Source organism: Phascolarctos cinereus, unplaced genomic scaffold (genome assembly GCF_003287225.1).
Source record: "Phascolarctos cinereus isolate Bilbo 61053 unplaced genomic scaffold, phaCin_HiC Scaffold_9;HRSCAF=440, whole genome shotgun sequence".
Lineage (NCBI taxonomy): Eukaryota > Metazoa > Chordata > Mammalia > Diprotodontia > Phascolarctidae > Phascolarctos > Phascolarctos cinereus.
Window position 1 is genome coordinate 42,795,288 of NW_027556402.1, and position 20,668 is coordinate 42,815,955.

Here is a 20,668-nt window from a genome sequence, read left to right on the forward strand (position 1 = left end):
AGTTCCCTTGATATTCTGGACTATTTGTTCTTCTAGATAAATTTTGTTATTTTTTTTCAGCTCTATAAAATAATTTTTGGTAGTTTGGTATGACGCTGAATAAGTAAATTAATGTAGGTAGAATTGTCATTTTTAGTATATTATCTTGGCTTACCCATGAGCAACTGATGTTTTTCCAGTTATTTAGATCTGACTTTATTTGTGTGAAAAGTAATTTGTAATGGTGTTTGTATAGTTCCTGGTTTTGTTTTGGCAGGTGGACTCCCAAATATTTTATAATATCTATAGTAATTTTAAATGGAATTTCTCTATCTCTTGCTGCTGGGCTTTGTTAGTAATATATAGATGTGCCAATGATTTGTGTGGGTTTATTTTATATCCTGTAACTTTGCTAAAGTTGTTTATTATTTCAAGTAATTTTTTACTTGATTCTCTAGGATTCTCTAAATGTACCATCATAGCATCTGCAAAGAGTGATAGCTTTGTTTCTTCTTTGCCTATTCTAATGCCTTCAATTTCTTTTCTTCTCTAATTGCTACAGCTAACATTTCTAGAACAATATTGAATAACAGTGGTAATAATGAATATCCTTGTTTCAACCCCAGTTTTATTGGAAATACTCCTAGCTTATCCCCATTACATATAATGCTTTCTTACCAAAGACAGTGTGCAATCTGATACAGGTTCTACTCATACATTCATATTAAGCATAGTTTCCCATTAGTCATGAAGTAAAGAACAATTAGAAATAATGGGAGGAACCATGAGAATGAAGCAATAAAACAAAACAAAAAAGGAAAAGAGAGAGCAAAGAGGATGATTCAATTTGCATTCAGATTCTATAGTTCTTTCTCTGTATGCGGATAGCAGTTTCCGTCATGAGTCTTTTGGAGTTGTCTCAGATTCTTGCATTGCTGTGAAGAGCCAAGTCTATCAAAGTCAGTCATTACACAATGTGGCTGTTACTGTATACAATGTTCTCCTGGTTCTGCTCATTTCACTCAGCATCAGTTCGTGTAAGTCCAGGTTTTTTTTTTTGAAGTCTGTCTGCTCATCATTTCTTATAGCGCAATAGTATTCCGTTACATTCATATACCACAACTTGTTCAGCCATTCCCCAATAGATGGGCATGCCCTCAATTTCCAATTCTTTGCCACCACAAAAAGAGCTGCTATAAATATTTTTGTACACGTGGGTCCTTTTCTCATTTTTACCATCTTTTTGGGATACAAACCTAGAAGTGATATTACTGGGTCAAAAGGTATGCATGATTTTATAGCCCTTTGGGCATAGCTCCAAATTCTCTCCAAAATGTTTGGATCATTTCACAACTCCACCAACAATGCATTAGTGTTCCAATTTTCCCACATCTTTTCCAACATTTATCATTGACTTATTTTGTCACATTAGCCAATCTGATTGGTGTGATGTGTACTTCAGGGTTGTTTTGATTTGCATTTCTCTAACCAACAGTGATTTAAAGCATTTTTTCCATTTGACTATAGATAGCTTTAGTTTCTTCCTCTGAAAACTGCCTATTCATATCCTTTGACCCTTTACCAGTTGGGGAATGACTTGTATTCTTATGAATTTGACTCAGTTCTCTATATATTTTAGAAATGAAGCCTTTATCAGAGACACTGATTGTAAAACTTCTTTCCCAGCTTTCTGCTTCCCTCCTAATGGATGCATTGACTTTGTTTGTGCAAAAAATTTTCAATTTAATATAAGCAAAATTATCCATTTTGCATTTCATAATGTTCTCTATTTTTTGTTTGGTCATAAATTCTTTCCTGCTCCATAGATCTGAAAGGTTAACTATTCCTTGCTCTTCTAGTTTGCTTATAGTTTCAGCCTTTATATCTAAATCCTGTACCCATTTTGACTTTATCTTGGCATAGGAGGTAAGATGTTGGTCTATGCCCAGTTTCTGCCATACATTATTTCAAGTTTTCCCAGCAGTTTTTGTTAAATAGTGATTTCTTTTTCCAGAAGCTGGAGTCTTTGGATTTATCAAATAGTAGATTAGTATAGTCATTGACTATTGTGTCTTGCATACCTAACCTATTCCACTGATCTACCACACTCTATTTCTTAGCCAGTCCCAAGTAATTTTGATGATTGCTGCTTTACAATGCAATTCAAGATCTGGTACATTTTGACCTCCTTCCAATGAGCCCACTCCTAGCTTTCCCTCTTCTGCACCATTTGTTGGCATCTTAGGGAGATTGTAACTCTGAATTGGGCAACCACAACAACAGATGGGTAGGTGCCACTAGGAAAATCACCCCATCCCAGCACCCTAACCCATTCCAGCATCATGGATCACCTCATGGCTGAAGTAGGGGTCCTTCTGAGGGCAATTTCTAAACTTTGGCAGGAGCTGATGATTAAGAATTCTGCCTCTCACATTTTCCTTCTGAGTGAGACATAGTTTCACAGAATGAACAAGCATGGATGACTATTACAGTAGCTTCCAAAATGATCTCCCTTTTTCGCCGGTCTTTCTCCAATACAATCCATCCTTCACACAACACCAAAGAGATTTTCTCAAAGCACAGGGATGTCTGTGTCCATCCCTTACTCAGCAAACTCCAAATAGCCCCCCTTTGGATATAATAGGATTTCTTTATCCTATCCCTTTAAAATCTCTATTTTGTGTAAGTTTTATAAAGTGCATAATTATTAGCACAGTAGTATATGCATAAAATTTATAAGTAAATACAAATATGTTAGAGACACATACTTAATTTTTTTCCCCAAAGGGTATGATCAAAAAAGTTTGCAGACTGCTAGTCTAGAGATTTGTCTGCAATGGCTCAGACAAAGAGGCATGTCTTTAGTGACCTCTTCCTTCAAAGGCTCAGGTTCCAAGATTCAATAGGCAGGTTCCATTCAAAGCATGCTTCTTTGTGGTTATTTCAAAAAATAAAAAAAATACTTTATTTTTTTTCTTCTGTGAAAGCTTTACTACCTTTGAATTAATGTTGGTTAGTTTCTGAGAAGGAACTAGAATTTCATATAAAGTTATCCAACAGGCTTTAGTTTCTGTAAGGAAAAATCTTTTAAAAATTCATTTAACATTTTCTTCTCAGCTTATTTTAAAATATGCAAACAGCTTATCATAAACAACATGGTTTATTTGAATAGAAGAAAAGAAGAGATGCTAGAAGTGAGATTCAAAATGAACAACTTGGCAGAAGTATATATAATAGGGGCCATTCAGTAAGTCAGGCCTGCCAAAGAAGAAAAAATTGTAGGTAATGGTGCCAACAGAAACAACTTTCTAATTTATTTTGAGATGTATTCCAAATTTGACTGTGATTTCACTATAACACTCTTAATTTAAACAAAAAAATATTTCCCAAATCATAACTGGAGTTAGGAGGACTCCTGGAGGGTGGGGTGGGGAATGAGTGAGCAAAGCTAAAGAAGAAAGAGAATTCACTATTACTCCTCTAATTGGTAATGAATGTCATTTTGTGTATAAAAGTATTAATTCAGCTCCTAAAAAATTATACACATAGTCCTTTGGCTGACAAAATTTCTACTGAAGACCAAATTATGGACCAAATTATGAAGACCAGGTGAAGCAGAAACTAAAGACAGTCAGTCACTTCGTATCTATTTTATGTATACCTGTGTGTATGTGCTGTCTCTCCTCCTTGACTATAAACACCATGAGAGCAGGGACTATTTTCATTTTCATCTTTGTATTCCCAATGACTAGCACAAGATAAGTACGTGCTTAATAAATGCTTGTTGGACTGATTACAATGGGATTCTTAAAACAACGTATTTCCTTCTATTGCCAAAATGGTAAGAAGTTTTACAAGCATCTGCAAGTAGCCCTTTACTCCTCTTTTCCCTCCTATTGTAAATTTACATCATGATTGAAGACCTCAATGTATTTGCACATAAAATTTATAATGAAGTTATAGTCATACATTTGTTCATGTCACCCTTACCTTTTATTGAGACAGCAGTAGATAATTGGATTGTACATGGTGGAACTCATGGCCAGCCAAAAAATGGCCAGGTAGATTTGCTGGATGTATTTCCATCGATTCAAGTGCTGGTATATTCCAGTAATGATGAAGTATATGTGATAGGGAAGCCAACAGATGGCAAATGTCACTACAACAATAATCATCATTTTTACCACCTACAAAAGAGAGAGATTTTATATATATATATAAGCATGTATAAATCTTACTTAAATCCACAACTCTCCATCAGGAAATTTCTAAGGAATTTTCATCCAAGTCATCAGACAGGTACATAACATTTTCACAGACTTACTCCTTTTAAGTTGTCACTTTTATACATAATATACATTCAGTAAATAGTTGAAGAATTTAAATGAATATCAAATTTTAATAACTGATATCATGCACATCAATGACATACAGAATATTTTTTCCTAAAAGCAAATTGAAGCTTCTCCCGACTTCAATACCACACCTCAGCTGCAGTCTTACCCTAGAAGATCCCTCTACCATGCTGGCTTCCTTCCCCCATTGATGAGTTCCACCCAGGGGCCTCCATATTGGAGGAGGGTCCCAGGCTGGCCAACCTTCATTCCTCTCTCAGCTGTACTTCTGATTTTCTGAACTGTCTCTTATTGTAGAGTTGGGGAAACTGAGGCCCAGGGAAATTAAGCAATTTACACAAGGTCACACAGGTAGTAAGCGACTTTGTGTGTGGTGATTGCTCATGGTCACATAGGCAGGATTTGGACTCAAGGTCATGTGACTCTAGAGCTAGTGCTCTTTCCACTGCATCCCCTTAATATCAATTAACATACCTCTTGTTTATTAAATAAGAGGAACAAGGTTAATTTATTTTTTCTTTGAAAATCTGAAAATACTAGAATATCTGAGTATTTATTATGTGTAGAGTCAAATGAATTTGAAAATTACTTGAAATTAGTCTACAATCCAAGTCAATAGAGGTCTTGACTTAGAAACGGTTTGAAGATGGGAAGGATTCGTGGTGGGACTTGGAAGTCCACAAATAAATTATTCACTTAGTGAACTTGTCCCTTGATTTTAAGGTGGAGATTCAGATGATGCTGATAGAGGTTAGAGTCATAGGAGGCATGATTCTAGAGACAGACAACTAGAGCACAAAAGAAAATCAAGTTGAAGGCAGGGCATCCCTAAGGGTTTGATCTCTCCACTAAGCAGGTGACTCACATTGAACTGATGGAGATTTGACCATTGGAGTTGAAAATTCAGGTCAACAGCGTATGGAATGTTAACAGCAGCCACAAGGAAGGATTTTGTGTTTCACTGTAGACCTGTTTTAGAGGTGGGGAGGTTTCACCTAAGTTTTCTGTACATATTAAACCTTTCTAGTTCATGCTCTCAAATGTTTGTGCCTGTCTTTGTTATCATATTAATGGCTCACATTCCCTTATGGTTTCCATGAATGCTATATTTCATATTTATAACTGCTCTGGCTGATCTTTTGAGTCAATTAATCATTTAAATGTTGTGCACTCTGAGCATCTCCCAGCCAAGGATCTATCTTGTTTATTCTATAAGAAGGAGGAGGCAGGAGAGGCCCTAGGATGTCCAATGAAACACAAATGCTTCTGTTTGTCATTTAAATCCTTTCACAATCTTCCAGGCTTACTACATGCTACGCTCCTACTTACAATAGATATTTTTATTAAAACTTGCCTATGAACACTCCATTTCTCCTCTCCATGTCTTTGTATAGATTATAGTGCCTAAAATACATTCCTTCCTCACCATTCTTTCCAGCTTCTTTGAAGGTTCAATTCAAATGTTACTTTTAATGTGAGGTAGACCCTGATGATCCTAGTTACTAGTGCCCCAAATAACTTTCTATTTACTTACTTATTTATTTTTTAATTAATTTTTTAATATTTATATATAAATACAGATTATATAAATATATATAAAATATATTCATATTTTTAATTATATTTATATTTTATTTACCTATATTTGTTTACATATATTTTACAACTATTTATATTTATATATTTATTTGCTTATTTTAAATCATGTCCCCTTCCACTGTCTCTCCCCCAACAAAGGACAGGGAAGGTTTCATTTTTATATCTATATCCTTAGCACAAAGTACTTAGTAAGTGCCCATTAATAAATACTTGTTTAATGCTGAAGGAATTTTGTTTATACATAAGAAAATGTAGGCACATGTCAAAATCATTGAAAAAACAGAATTGGGGTGAGGGGGATAGAAACAAAAATTATACTAGAAGGCTATTGAACTCAGACTAAATGTAATGCCCAGTCTCATCCATGTTATTTATACCCCACTTTCCTAATGGAATGCATCCTCCTTGAGGATGGTGACCATTCCTGCACCTCAATTTCTTTATCTGTAAAATGGGAATGAGAATAGTAGTGCACCTTACCTCACAGTGTTGTTATAAAGATCACATATAGGGGCAGCTAGGTGGTGCAGTAGATAGAGCACCAGCCCTGGATTCAGACGAACCTGAGTTCAAATATGGCCTCAGATACATAACACTTACAAGCTGTGTGACCTTGAGCAAGTCAATTAACCCCCATTGCCCAACCAAAAAAACCCCAAAACCAAAACAACAACAATAACAGCAAAAAAGATCACGTGCTAAGTAGGTCATAAAGTACTAACAAATGGACACAATCATTTGATATTCAGCATGGTTGCAATGTGTCTACAGCCCTAATACTTTAGCATTTCTAGGCAAGTTACTGACAAAACTGAAGTTAGCATCAAGTAAGGGAGGCCAATTATTCCCCAGGAGTCTTCAACCCAATGCCATCCCAATATCCCCATTTCTCCCTTCCCTCCCATTAACAGATTGGCTTTCAGACAACACCTTTGTAGTAATGGAGCAGAGTCTCAAACCAATCCCACATCCGTTGCAGCCATAGCTGTCTCTGGAAGGTCTCATCCCACATTCTACCTTCACCCAAACACTTATTCTTTGTCATACAGGGAAGTGGAACTGAGCTCCAGGAACCAAGTCACAACACTCCAGACACCTAGGTGAACACTCAGGGATACAACTGCTATCATGTTGTATGGTAATAGTCTCTCATTTTGTTCTTCCAGTCCTGGGCACAGAGCTTATCTATTGCTTTGGCAGTAAAGTGGGGGCAGCTGTAGAGGGGAAGTGTCAGAAGAAATGCCAGGTCTATAAAAGGGATGGACCTATTTCAGAGCTTTGTAACACACTCCGACACACACACAAGCAGGAATAATTTACAGGTCATATCCTGGCTAGAATAAGCTGGAGGCACCTTTTGCTGGAGAAGCAGGAAAAACCTTTGACTCTGACTCCTAGACAGGTCAGGCTACAATGCTTGCAGTGGTTCCTATCTATCACTTTGAATTAATGTGGGTGATTGCTCCAAGTTTGGGTCAAATAAAATAGGCCAGAGAGATTAAGTAAAATGCGATAGCTAAATCAGAGAAGACAAGGGGTGCATTCTTCCTTTAGAGATCCTAGACCTGCATGAGGGGGCTCTTGGGAATTATTTTCAGTTTCAGTTTTCTGATCACTGGGGTGGGGACAGTTATCAGTTTCAATATGGGCATAATGGCAGGTGGCATTGAGTCCTGGTTGGCTCCTTCTCCCCCTAAACAGCAAAGAACCTAGTGCTTAGACCAATATGACCTCCTTGGAGCCTGATAATCATAAATAATATGAGACTAGGAAAACTGGGCATCTTCCAAGAGATAGCACTTCCGGCAACAGTATGGTACTGCAAAACACAGCACAGACATTGGAGCCAGGGTTGAAATCCTAGCTCTGCTGCTTACTTCCTGGCACGTTAGTCTCCCAGGGCCTCAGATGCCTCATCTGCATTATGGGTCTCTGAGGTTCTCTAGCTCTATGATCCTGTGACCTCAAGGACCCATCAGATATCTGGGTGTATAAAGTATCTGAGGCTTATTTCATGCCTAAATAGTACTATAACAAACCTTTATTCGGGCCATCCCCCTCATCCTCTTTCCTCAAGAACTTGGGCACTTGGGTGAACTTTGCCTTTTTTTCTTCCTTTGGCCAAGAACCATGCCTCCACATGCATCCTGCAGCTTCCATATCATGTTGCCACATATGTACCACACCCCTTTCCCTCTCCACTTTTTATGTTATCTTCCCCTGTTAGAACATAAGCTCTTGGAGGGCAGAGACTTTGCTTGCTTTTATTTGTGCCCCCAGCTCTTAGTAAAGTGCGTGGTACATGCTAACTAGTTAATATTTGCTCTATTGTTCATTCACTCATCATTCATTCATGGTATATAATGTCTTTGACCAGAGAGGCTTTGCACAGAGAAGGAATGGCCAAATATGTTGGAGGGCAACAAGAAAAGGATGCTATTACAGAAGCCCAGGAGAGTTTCAAAAAGAAGATGCTGGCCAGCAGCTTCTAATGCAGGCGAGTCAGGGAGGATGGAACTGAAGAAGAGACATTCTGAAATCAGGAAGCTGACCCTGCAGAGTGGTGATACATTTTAAGGATACATTAAAGGATACATTTTAAGGAAATGAAGAGTGAATATTAACTGGTGACTTAAAAGAGAGAGAGAAAGAGAGAGAGAGAGAGAGACAGAGACAGAGACAGAGAGAGACAGAGAGAGACATAAAGAGATAGAGAGACAGACAGAGACAGAGAGACAGAGTGATACACAAAGAGAGAGACAGAGACACACACACAGACACAGAAACAGAACCAAAGACAGACAGAGACACACAGAGACAGAGAGGAGACACAGAAAGAGACAGAAACAGAAAGAGACAGAGACAGAGAGACAGAGTGACACACAGAGAGAGGCAGAAAGACAGACAGAGAGAGAGAGAGAGAGAGAGAGAGAGAGAGAGAGAGAGCCAGAGACAAAGAGAGAAACACACAGACAGACACAGAGAGAGAGATGGAGAGACTGAGAGAGACAGATGGAGGTAGAGAGGTAGGAGAAATGGAGTAAGAAAGAGACAGACTGACAGAGAGATCAAGAGACAGAGAGATAGAAAGAGAAAGGGTGCAATTGAAGGAACAAAGTTCCAGGGAATGGAATAAAAGGCACAGTGACAGGGGATTAGCTTAGTTAAAAATGAAAGACAACTCTTCCAGAAAGAAGAAAGAAAAATACATTAAGATACAGAGAAAATTTGAAGGGGGAAGGAAGGAAGTTGAGGGAGGTCATGTCTGATGGTGGCTTATACCTTTCCATGAAAAGCAAGTAAGTGAGTTATCTTCAAAGAGCAATATCTCTCCAGGGTAGAAGAGACTGAGAAAGGTCTGCAATATCCTCTACGGAAATGATTCTTAATACAAACACATGTCTATTTCTTCTTTTCATCAGGACTCCTCTGATATGGAAAATCACAGAATTTCACTTAAATGAGGGTTGATTGCCAGATTTCTATTTGAACTCTGCACTCTAAGCAGTGTCCCAAGGTATGCTGATATCTTGTAGTTTCCAATGAAGAATGGGGAATTCTGTTAGGCACGAGCCCTGACTAATTCTCGGCCCTCAGAAATTATAAAATGTGCAGCTTAGCAGTGAATTAGTGTGTGCCTTTCTAGATCAGGTGTTCTTAACCTTTTTTGTGCCATGGGCCCTTTTGGCAGTCTAGTGAAGCCTATGGATCCTTTCTAAGAATTTTTTTAAAATTCTTAATTGAAGGAAATTGTAATTTTAGTTAGTTGGTTAGTGGAAATAGACATTTTTTTTCATCTTCACAGAGCTTCTGAAATCTATCAGCAGACCCTCAATGGGATCCCAGGTTAAGAATCCCTGATCTAGAGAAAAAAAATAACTTTCCAAGAGAGTAGATAAATAAGAAGGCAGAAAACTCTTAGAAGGTCTGGCAGATGAGCTGACCTAGGAAGAGGAGCTGACCACTAATGTTCATGATATGATCAAGAAGACCTTGTTTAATAGAGGGAAGAGAATCTCTGGGCAGATTAAACTTTTAAATTCAAGTCTTTAAGTGGGGACGCAGCAAAAGTAAAATGGAAGAGCCAGCAGATTCTCCTGGTAGGATTTCCAAAGTACAGCTTAGGTCATTGTGGTGTAGGGTATAACTAGAATGGCTATTGGCACCAACCAGCCCTTTGAGAAAAGAGCAAAAGGAAGAGCCCTGGGCAGAGAATGATAGGCATGGAACAATGACATGTGAAATGCAGGCCTAGAGCTATGTGGAAGGAGTGGCACTAGGAAAGACAGCATAGCAAAGACAGGAGCTTGTAGGGACATTGGCAACAACTATTTCATGAGAGCAAAGGGAGGAAGTATGTTCACACCCTTATTGATGTAAACCATTGTCCCCTAGGTCCATGCAGGAAGGTGAAGTTATGACTCCTTCCTAGCAATGAAAAACACAGAAAAAAAGAATCTTAAAGGGGAGAAATTGTTAGCACTATTGTGATCAGCGTTAATCTGGCTCTGTATTTGGTGTTTTTTCCACTATACTATGTTGTTACCTTGATATTTACAGAAGAGAGATAATTTCTAGGCCAGTAGATTTTATTTCATTGACATACTTTGGTGACTTTTGGGCAGTCTGGAACATTTGCAGAATGCAAATGAGACTCAAGAGAGCCTTAGGAACATGGCCAGGGCACTCCTGTTTCCCTAATGTGTTCAGTCGTCATGTTTCTTTCCTTGGGCAATGACCAGCAGGGGATCAGCTAGGGCACAGGGTGTATCTCCAAGTGCATCCTAGGTATCTGGAGTGTTGTGACAGTGCTGAGTTCCATCCAGTAGGACAAAGGATCAGTGTTTTGGTAAAAATGGAATGTGGGAGGAGAAGATCTTCCAGAGACAGCTATAGCTGCAATGGATACAGAACTGGTTTGGAGACTGCTCCATCACTGCAAGGGTATTGTTTGAAAGCTCAGTTGTAATAGGAGGTAGTGTAGAAATGGGGATATTGGAACGAAATTGAGTTGAAGATACACAAATTGGAGTTAGCTTCATGCAGTGTCGACTCAAGTTTTGTCAGTTACTTGCCTAGAAAATGCTAAAGTATTAGGGCTTCAGGAACTTCATGTACATGCTAATATCATAACAAAAATGCCCATTTGTTATACTTTACAATCTACCCAACACTTGGCCTATATTATCTTATATGATCTTTATAACAACCCTGTGAGGTAAGAAACACAAATATTGTCATTCCCATTTTATAGATGAGGAAGCAGAGGTTCAGAAATAGTCCTTGCCTTCAAGGAGGTTGCATTCCAAGGAGAGAATGGGGTGCATAACATGGACAGTATTGGTCATTGCATTTAAGCTGAATTCTGTTGCCTTATTGTGTTGTTTTCATTTTTATTGTTGTAGTCATTGCTAATATATTTTGGGGGGTTCTGCTTTCTTTGCTTCTCAACAATTCATACAGCTTTCCTCATGTTTCTCTGAATTCCTCATATTTGTCATTTTCCCCAGCCCACTTGTTCTTCATTTAACTCCAAAGCTTTTCAGGACTTGAGGCTGACAAGCTCTTTATCTATCTGGCAACCATAATCTAGGGTTTTTCAAAAGGAATATTTTTGATTCCAAACGAAATTGTGTCTGGTGTGTCCTGGAGCCTTTTGGCCTCCACAAGGAGGAGGACAGCTGAGAGTAGCAGAATTACTAGACAGCCAATCAAGAGACATTTAATAAATCCTTATTATGTACCAGGCACTGTGCTGAGCACTGGGTAGTCAAAGAAAGGCGACCAAATGGTCCTGATCTCAAGGGGCTCTTGTTCTAATTTAAAAAAAGAACAATATGGGGGGAGTACCATTAGAATTACTTGCTTTTATTCACCAAATTTAGGAATTCAGATGTTTTGAGAAATGTTGATATAGCCCTCTAGTTCAGCCCATACTTAATGATTTACTCGCTGCCCTGGAAGGTAGGGGGAAGGTGACTGGATGCAGGGAGAAAGGAAGATGAGAAAGTTGCTATCAGCTGACAAGATCCGCTTGGTCCCTAGTGATCTGACAGGATGTTTCTTATACCTCTTCCCCCAGAAGGCCTTCTTCATTCTCTGGCATCATGAGAGTCTGTGCAACTTCTTAGAAATAGTCCACACCCATGATGCTATACTATAAGATTATATGTTTTGCTGCAATGCAGCACAGAAGTGTAATTTTCTTACATTACACGCTGATTCATATGAGATGAACTGAAATATTCACCCAGTAGTGCAGCGTCCTTCCCCCTCCCCCACTGGCTTTTAATCTTGGAGGCACACCTGCATGATCTGCTCCCTGAAGTAGTATAAACCTGTATTATAAGAGGTTTTTTTTTACTATAAAATAGGGCAGAAGGAAATAAAAATAGTTCCTGAAAATGAAAATAATTATAGCTTGCAAATGTCCAAAACTTTTTAAAAAAGCACAATGTATATATTATAAAACTTGAAATAGAAATATATTCTGTGGTAAAGAAAGGAAAAGTTATAAATTATTTTAAACCTTAACTAAAACTCAGAATGTAAATTGTGAAACATCTATATCTATTTGAAAATGTTATATTTAATTTATATATTTTTTGAAATCTGAGGTTGTATTGGATTACCACAACACTTATTATCTTGTTATGTATAGGAAACATTTTAATTATTAGTCTAATTTCAATATTACTGTAGTTCAAAAGTAGAAGGCCATTTTTTTTTATTCTTTGAAAATGGGACACCTTACTGGAATCAGTACACTTCAAGTCACTGTTCTAAGTCCTCAAGTACTATTTGTTTTTATCCAGAGATCTTCAAGATACTCATTTGTTCATTCATTTACACAATACACATTTACTAGCTGCTGCTTGTGCTAATGGTTAATGATGTAAAAAACCAGTACGTGGTTCCTGCCCTCAAGAAGCTTACAGTTTAGTAAGGAAGATAGGATAGTACAGAGAACAACATAACAGAAATTACACTATGATAAATGTGTAATAGGAATGAGCGTTTGACATTAGATGAAGAGAAAGATGGCGTTTGTTCCAACACTAAGGCCCTTTCTGAGTGGCTACTCTTCCTTGTTCAAAAATCACTTCCTAACTGCATGCCATCTTGGGGTGGGGGGGGAGATGAGATGGGGAGAAATTTTGGAACTAAAAATCTTGTGGAAGTGAATGTTGAAAACTAAAAATAAATAAATAAATTTTTAAAAAATCACTTCCTATAAAACAATCTAATTTGAGGATCTAGTGTTTTATAAGATTATCTGACAAAGTAAAGGATCAAATTTAGATTAATTGATATTAATTCTCAGAGTCTGAGAACTTGGGGATTGAACATTATCTTGATGTTTATTTTTTTTAATCATTCTTGGTGCCTTTTATATTGCTGACTCCTTTATTTCCTTATTATTTTTTCTTCTACTTTATTTTGTTTTTCTTTCTCTTCCTTTTGGTTGGACTATTTGCATAATAATGGTCATGACTCCATTTTGATAAGCCTGAAATGCTGAAAGGTTATAAAAAACACCATATGAATAAAATGTACCTTGGAGGAATCGGAGGCCATCAGTTGATATGATTTCATTAGTGTCGAGCCAAGCCTAGGAGTAGGCAAGGTAGCTATCTGCCTACGGCATAAATCGCAATGAGGCATGACAAGGATATGCTTTAATATTTCTTTTTATGAATGCACAAATTTTAATGCTTGGGAACTCTACTCTCTATCATACATAGTTATCTATTTTGTTATTAAGTCAATCTGTATATGTTACAAAGAAGACTATATATCGGAAGACTCTGGTGAACAGTAGCACTTAAAAGGTGCAATATTCAAACATTTCTAAGTCACTTAATGCCTTGTGCTGTCTGTGGATTAGTGCCTTTGTTTCAGAAGTTGAGCAGAATATTGTGGTGCACAATTAGTCCATCACCCAAGACTTCACCTCTTTTAATTATTAGGTTACATCAAAAGATAATGACTGGAACTCCAAGTTTCATTCCGCCAACCAGGAACTAACAGCTAACATCTTCTCTACAGCTTCTGGGTTCTCTAAAGAGTTCTTAAGAAACTCAAAACTACTTTTCAACCCCCGTGAAATTGTCCTCTCTTGCCAGTTCTTCAGTCTTTTCACGACAATAACTTCTTAGACTCCTGCTCATATTTTTAAATGGCTTGATTCAGACCCTCCTACTGCTCAGGGACTCAGGTTTAACTTATGAGGTACAAACTCATCACATCTCCTCATGTGAAATTAACAGTCCTTACCTAATTACCCCATACTCACTAAATAGTTATATGATTTTTCATTTTGTTGGTTTTATCCTATTGTGTTACAACAGTTCTATGTAAATGAGCTGAGGGACCATTATCCTCCATCACATTTTGTGCCCTCAAAACTGTTTCTTTATAATCAGTATTTATCAACTTTCAATAATAAATTATTGATAATAAAATAATATCGACAATATTAATAAAATAAAGACATCAAAATAAAAACAAATGAGTAAAATAATAAAATAATCAATAAAATAATAAACATTAATTAAAATATCGACATAAAATAATAAAATATTTATAATTAATAAAAATTATTTCCTTTCCCTTTAAACCATTAAATTTTTCAAATACAAATGAGGTATCATCTTGTATTCATTACACAGGGATTTGAGCCACAGTTTCTTTTCTGTCCCAAACTCTTCAAATCCTGCCTGAAAACTATTAAACCAAACTTTTCAAACTTTTTTCAGGGATGCAATTGTTCACCTGTGAAAAGGTCCATATATTAAAGCATCCTTTTCCAGTTGATAAAACGTCTTAATTAAAAACACATTTTTCCGCCCTTTCATCACAAAATTGCTCCACGTGAAGGGACTGCTCTGCCTTCCTTAGCAGTAGTCTTACCCTTTATTTGTTCCTTCTCTTTTCTCACTAAAAATCCTTCTTGTCATCATTATGTCTTCCTGCCAGCTAGTTCTAATGCTTCTGTTGATTTTGTTGCCACAGAATTCTGTTATCCTTTTGGATTCAGTAGCATCTCCTTTCTTCCATTTTCTATATGTGTTTTTTTTTAAATGTGAGTTGATTAATGAGTTCCCCGTGCATCCATACGAATCTCTTTAGAATGTTTTACCTTTTCTTTATCATCATAATTATTTTGTGGCATCAAAATCTTTTCTTCTAATCTTCGCATCCTTCTCGGGTAGATGTCCTATGGAGATCATGGGCCTTGGGATCATTCCCAATCTTTCCTAAACTCTGAAACCACTCTTCTCAAATTCAGTGTGATTTTTGGAATAGGCCCAGCTTCCTTTGTTTCTTTGCCCTCTGTCACAAATTCTATTTATCACATCTCCCACGGGTCTCATTAGTTTTACTTCAACAACTAATTGCTTGTTCCTGATCAGAATCTAATTGAGACCAGCAGTTCCTCTTGCTACTTTCTTCACCTCTTAAAGAATAAAATTATTGTTAATACACACTAAAAATTGAGTTAGCTTTTCTTCTTTTGGAAGAACTGAAATTCTGTATCACTGCTATATCATGCCTCAATTCCAAGTCCAAATTCTTCACCAATTTCATCCTGATGCAGAGAGGGCCTATAGTATATATGCTCTCAGAATAATATGACTTTTGTTTCTTTCTCCACTGAATCTCTATTAAATGTTCTACGCTATTTCCTGACATGATTGCATCTTCTCAAAATAAATACTCTTCCACCGTCCCTTTTATCTATCCTACCCTTTGTTAATAATGCGTGCATTTCCTTAGCCATATTCTAGTCATGAGTTCTTTGTATGAAGTTCAGAAAGATCTAAGGTTCATTTTGGTTCCCTGTAGTAGAGTTTCTAGTTTACTTTCATGCTCAAATTTTGTTTATTTGTAAGTATTTTATAAGGCCATGGATTTTATTGTTCTCTTTCTTCGTGGGTATTCTGTCTATCCTGTCTGTCTGTCTAGCCTGTGTCTTGTGAATTATTATTTACTTCTACTGATAGTATCTAATATTTGCAGTTTTTGAGGGTAGTTTTCCAGTCCTATCCTCTATTTTTTGATAAAATTTGTGAGACTCAAGGGATCTCTCCCGTCTCTGTGTCTCCAATAATCTAAAACATTAAATGTTTATTTAGCATCTCCTATCTGCCAGGCACAGTGCTAAGCACTGGAGATACAAATATGAAAAAACTCTCTGTATGTGTACACACACACATACACATATCCTGGGAATTCATTAGGTTTCTCAGTTGTTTCTGTCGGGTCAACAAGTGGATACCTTAGCATGGAATAGCCAATCATCACTTCAAGTCTTTTTCCTATGACCATTACTGGATGGTTTTTCTTTGTGGTTGTGTTTGTGGCTTTGTGTCTTTGTGGTGGTGGAACCCCATCTTCATTGCTTGAGGTGGGAATTGCTTAAATGCCATTGGCCTTCTTTCATTTCTCGATCCTGAAAAATATATTCCAATGCAGGTTTTGTAGTGCCTTCTATTCACTAAAGAAAACTTTGATGCAATTTGAAGGATGACATCTTTGTCCTCTACATAGATCTTAAAGCATCAGCTACAGTGACTTTCACTGTGTTAAGTCTGTCTATGCTCATTGTGAGCACTGCAAGGTGCGGTAAACACCTGCTCCATGAAATGATGGTTCTTACTGCCTTTGGAGGCACAATGAAACCACATTGTTTTCTTATTTTTCTATAAAAGGGCTTCTATTGAATTTCACTTTTTGTTTTCTAGTTTGATTGATAACATAACTTTTAATGTGGATGAGATTTAGTTCTTCCACTAGTGCCTTAGCTCATCAGCTAGTGGACAAGGATAGTGTTATATGAATGTTCATAAACACTCTATATGAAAATTGGAGTTTGCAACAATTGTGATTCTTAGCTCCCTGTGCTTTGCTTTGCTCTGTGCTACCAGCTAGAAAGGAGACACATAGAGCTAAGAGGTAATAGGGTCATAGATATTTATCTTGTGCTTTTTTCTGTTCCATGGTTTATGAAGAGAGATCTGGATTCAAGTCCTGTCTCTGACACAGGCTGGCTTTGTGACCTTGGGCATGGCACTGAATAGCTCTAGACAACTCTTGAAGATGATGACTTGTAGAGAAGGTGTGGATCTGCATTGGTGGTGGATGTTTCTTCACTTGAGGGTTTCTTATATCAAATGAAATCAGAGAGTTAGTCTCAAGTCCAATACTTATCCCTTATGATTTTCTATGAGTCCAAGGGTATCCTGAAGTTGGCTTATACTGTCTCACAAAGTTGTTAAATTTTCAAGTGTGAACATATATACCTTGAAATTGTCAAATACTACTAATTAGGGTTAATTTATTGTTTTGTGACAGAGAAAGTGATGGAGAAAATGTTAATAAAATAGTTTAAATTTTAAAGTGTATCACACATACATTTCCTGCCCTGGAGAGCTGGTTGTAATTATTTACTAGTACATGCATGAGTGTCTATTGCTGCTCCCTCCCCCCCAATTTTTTTAAACTAGTAACTAACCTTTCAGTATGAAGCTGGTGACCATGACTGAACTCAAAAATTTTTACATCTTGGCAGCTCCTATGATAGCTTGAGTTAAATTGGCATAAGCTTGGAAAGCTCAGAGACAAGTCCAGTTACATGATTCCTATTGGAGTAGGACTGTTAGTTTACTGAGAGTTAATAAACAAATTCAAGTTTTGTTTATTACAATGGCTACCCATTTGCATCTGGGTATAAATGCACTATGAATTGATATGATGTTTGCTTATCTATCTTTGTTGTTTATATGTTCCAACCTGACAAATTGGTCTTTTGAGTGTATAGAATTCTTTAAAAAAAAAAGACCCACATAAGGGGACCTTTTGGGATTTTGCTCAGGCTTGTGATCATTCAAAGAATAAAGTTAAGGGCATTCCCCCTTTCCATCAGACAATTTAATCTCAAGATAAAAAAAGGATTATGAGCAAAAGTATAACTAAAATGCAATTGTCAAGCATGCTAACAATGGGTAAAAGGTCAAAATACTTGTCAAAACCCTTTCATTTAAACCACTTTAGTCATACGTTATATTTTATTACATGAGAACGCCAAGAAAAACAGTATGCATTTCCACAACATGGGGAAAAACGAATAATAGTATTGCCTAGTGAGAAATTTCCCATACTTCTCTGGATTAAAAATACTTATGGCCAATGCCTTTCAACAACATTTAAAAATAGCACTGTATTATAATTAGCATAATAATTGAGGCTGTAACTATGTTTTATAGTTCTCTTGAGAACTGTTTTTAATTTTTCCATCTACTTGAACTACTTAGCCACTACAAAATGGCTTTTTTTTTTTAAGGCTTATTTTACTCTATTCTCCCCTTCTATATATTGCATTTCAAAAAACTGTTCTGCTTGCTATTATTAGAACTCAGCCTTCCATCTCCTATTTTCTTGCTTTTGAAAAGGCTGTCCTCAGGCCTGGGAAGCTCTCATCTCTACCTGGCAAGTTTATAAGGAACTTTCTGACCCTCCTAGTCATTGATGCTCCTTCCTTCCTCATATTATGCTGTATATACTTGGCTCTTTGTGTGTTCTATTCCTCTCCCTTCACAGTAGAATGCAAACTCCTTAGAGGCAGGAACTGTTTTGTTTTCATTGTATTCCCAGTACCTAGCACATAAAAAGCATTTGGTAAATGCTTGCTGGATTAAAAGGTGCCCGATGGCTTGCAGGAGTGAGCTCTTTCTCCTACCGCTCATGCATGTCTCCTAAGATCTCTGGCTCTTTGTCTCCATTTGTGAATGTCTTTCGTGCCTCATCCAAGGTTCAAAAATACCTAATGGTGCCTTAATCTTTAGAGATAATTTGACTACTTGTTGCTTTCCTTTAAGGTTACCTTCAATTTATTCTGTATATATTTTATATGTGCATAGTTGTTTACATGGTATCTCTGTCATTAAAATATGATCTCTTTGAGCATAGGGGCCACATATTTGTCTTTCTTTGTATCCCCAAGATTTACCTGCTAAACTGACATTGCTGCAATGTCTGGCCCACAGTAAACAATTAATTGCTTGTAATTTGCCCGGTAAGTGGCAACAGAGTCACCCCAAGGAAGAATTATAAAGTAGATAAAATTCCCCTAGTGTCTTTAGCCTTGCTTTCTATCATTTAATTAGTGGACTGTCCTGCCAGCAAGCATTTCCCCCATTTAAATTTACTCTCTAGTTAGGAAAACATATATACCCTATCCAATGTATGCTATAACATGGATGTAAGTCAATGGATTTCTTCCCTCAGGGGTACTTGTATGTTAAACTTTAGCTCTAATTATGACTGAAGAAGACTGCTTTATCCCATTAAAGGAAGTTTAAATATCACAGTGTAGACAAGGAGAGTATTTTGAGAGCTGGAGGTCCTTCCTTGTACTCCTGAAATTAAAACATGTCAAATGCCTTTATCATCTATTTGCAATATGTGGTCAGCCTTGTAAGCCAGGGAATTTTGGGTGCTTGTGAAAGGTTTAGAATTGAAGAGCAATCAGTTGTTTTTAATAATTCTTACTAATGAGAATCTTTTCTTTAAGTCCTTTCCTTGACTCTTTTTAAAAAACTCTTTGGCTATAATGTATTTGGTATAAAAAGGCTATTAATTTCAGTTTGCTGTTAAGATATCTGAAGGAAACATGTCCGTAAGTTTTCTGTTGACTCCAGAAGGAATAGAAATTGTTTGAACAAATAGTGCAAAAGTGAAAACGTAATTCATCAAGTGGTGTTTTTTCTATTTATTGACAAACAAGAAGCCACCTTACTTCATAAGGGGGATAGATTACTTTCCACATTTCATCTACCAAAAGGGATTAGTTCTTTGGCTATTATTTAGCCATGACCTTAAGAGCACTTCTAAGGCCCTAAAATTCCAAGAGACAAGTTATTGAATACATAAATCCTGCCTTTTATTTTCTTATTAAGCTCCATTTCAAAATCTAACCTGAGGCTTTTCACCTAATTAACTCAACAACACATTGCCCTCTCACCATTGTAATAAGTAGCACCAAAACAAGGATTATATATTTAATTTTAATAGACTTAATAACCTATTAGAAAAGGTTCAAGTTTACTAAGTTTTTGTGTTTAAAACCATAGTCTTTTTGGAATTCATTTGAAGTTTCCTATTTATGGAAGCACAGAAAAGTTTGGCCATGACTACGTTATATGTGTGTGTGTGGTGTGTATATATGTGCATGCACATATACATATATGTGTATATATGCACATACATACCCACATAGATACATATGTATATATGTATATTTGTGGATGTGTGTGTATGTATTATTCACATATACATATACATACACATATATACACACATATATAATTATATATGATATCCCAAAAGTCTTAATGCAGTTTTAAGCTACTTAAGTTAACTTGTACAAAAGAAATAGTCAAAGAGGTTTAAGGTGGTTAGCATCAGGTCTTTCATTAATTATGTCTACCTTTGGAAATTTAAGGCATAAGTTAAGGGAAATAGAATGACTTGGCACCATATGTTCATAAAGCAGAGGGATGTATGTGTAGCAAATACACAATTGGAGAGGGTCTTATTGCCTCCTGACCATGGTCTTGCCAATTGTAAAAAATTCCAGATCTGCCATTTTTCTAGAGCAGTGGTGTCAAGCTCAAATAGAAATTGGGTTCACTAAATTATAATTAAGGATCCCTGCAGTCTGCATATTGACT

At 36.8% G+C, this 20,668-nt stretch overlaps 1 protein-coding gene across 1 annotated transcript in view; it reads right to left on the reverse strand.

Annotated features, from left to right (window-relative positions):
• Window positions 1–20,668, reverse strand: part of TACR3 (tachykinin receptor 3) — a 104,693-nt gene that overhangs the window by 6,251 nt on the left and 77,774 nt on the right. The window contains exon 4 of the mRNA XM_021008386.2: window positions 3,970–4,166. Within this exon, the coding sequence (XP_020864045.1) occupies window positions 3,970–4,166 (197 nt within the window). The remainder of the gene's footprint in view (window positions 1–3,969; window positions 4,167–20,668) is intronic.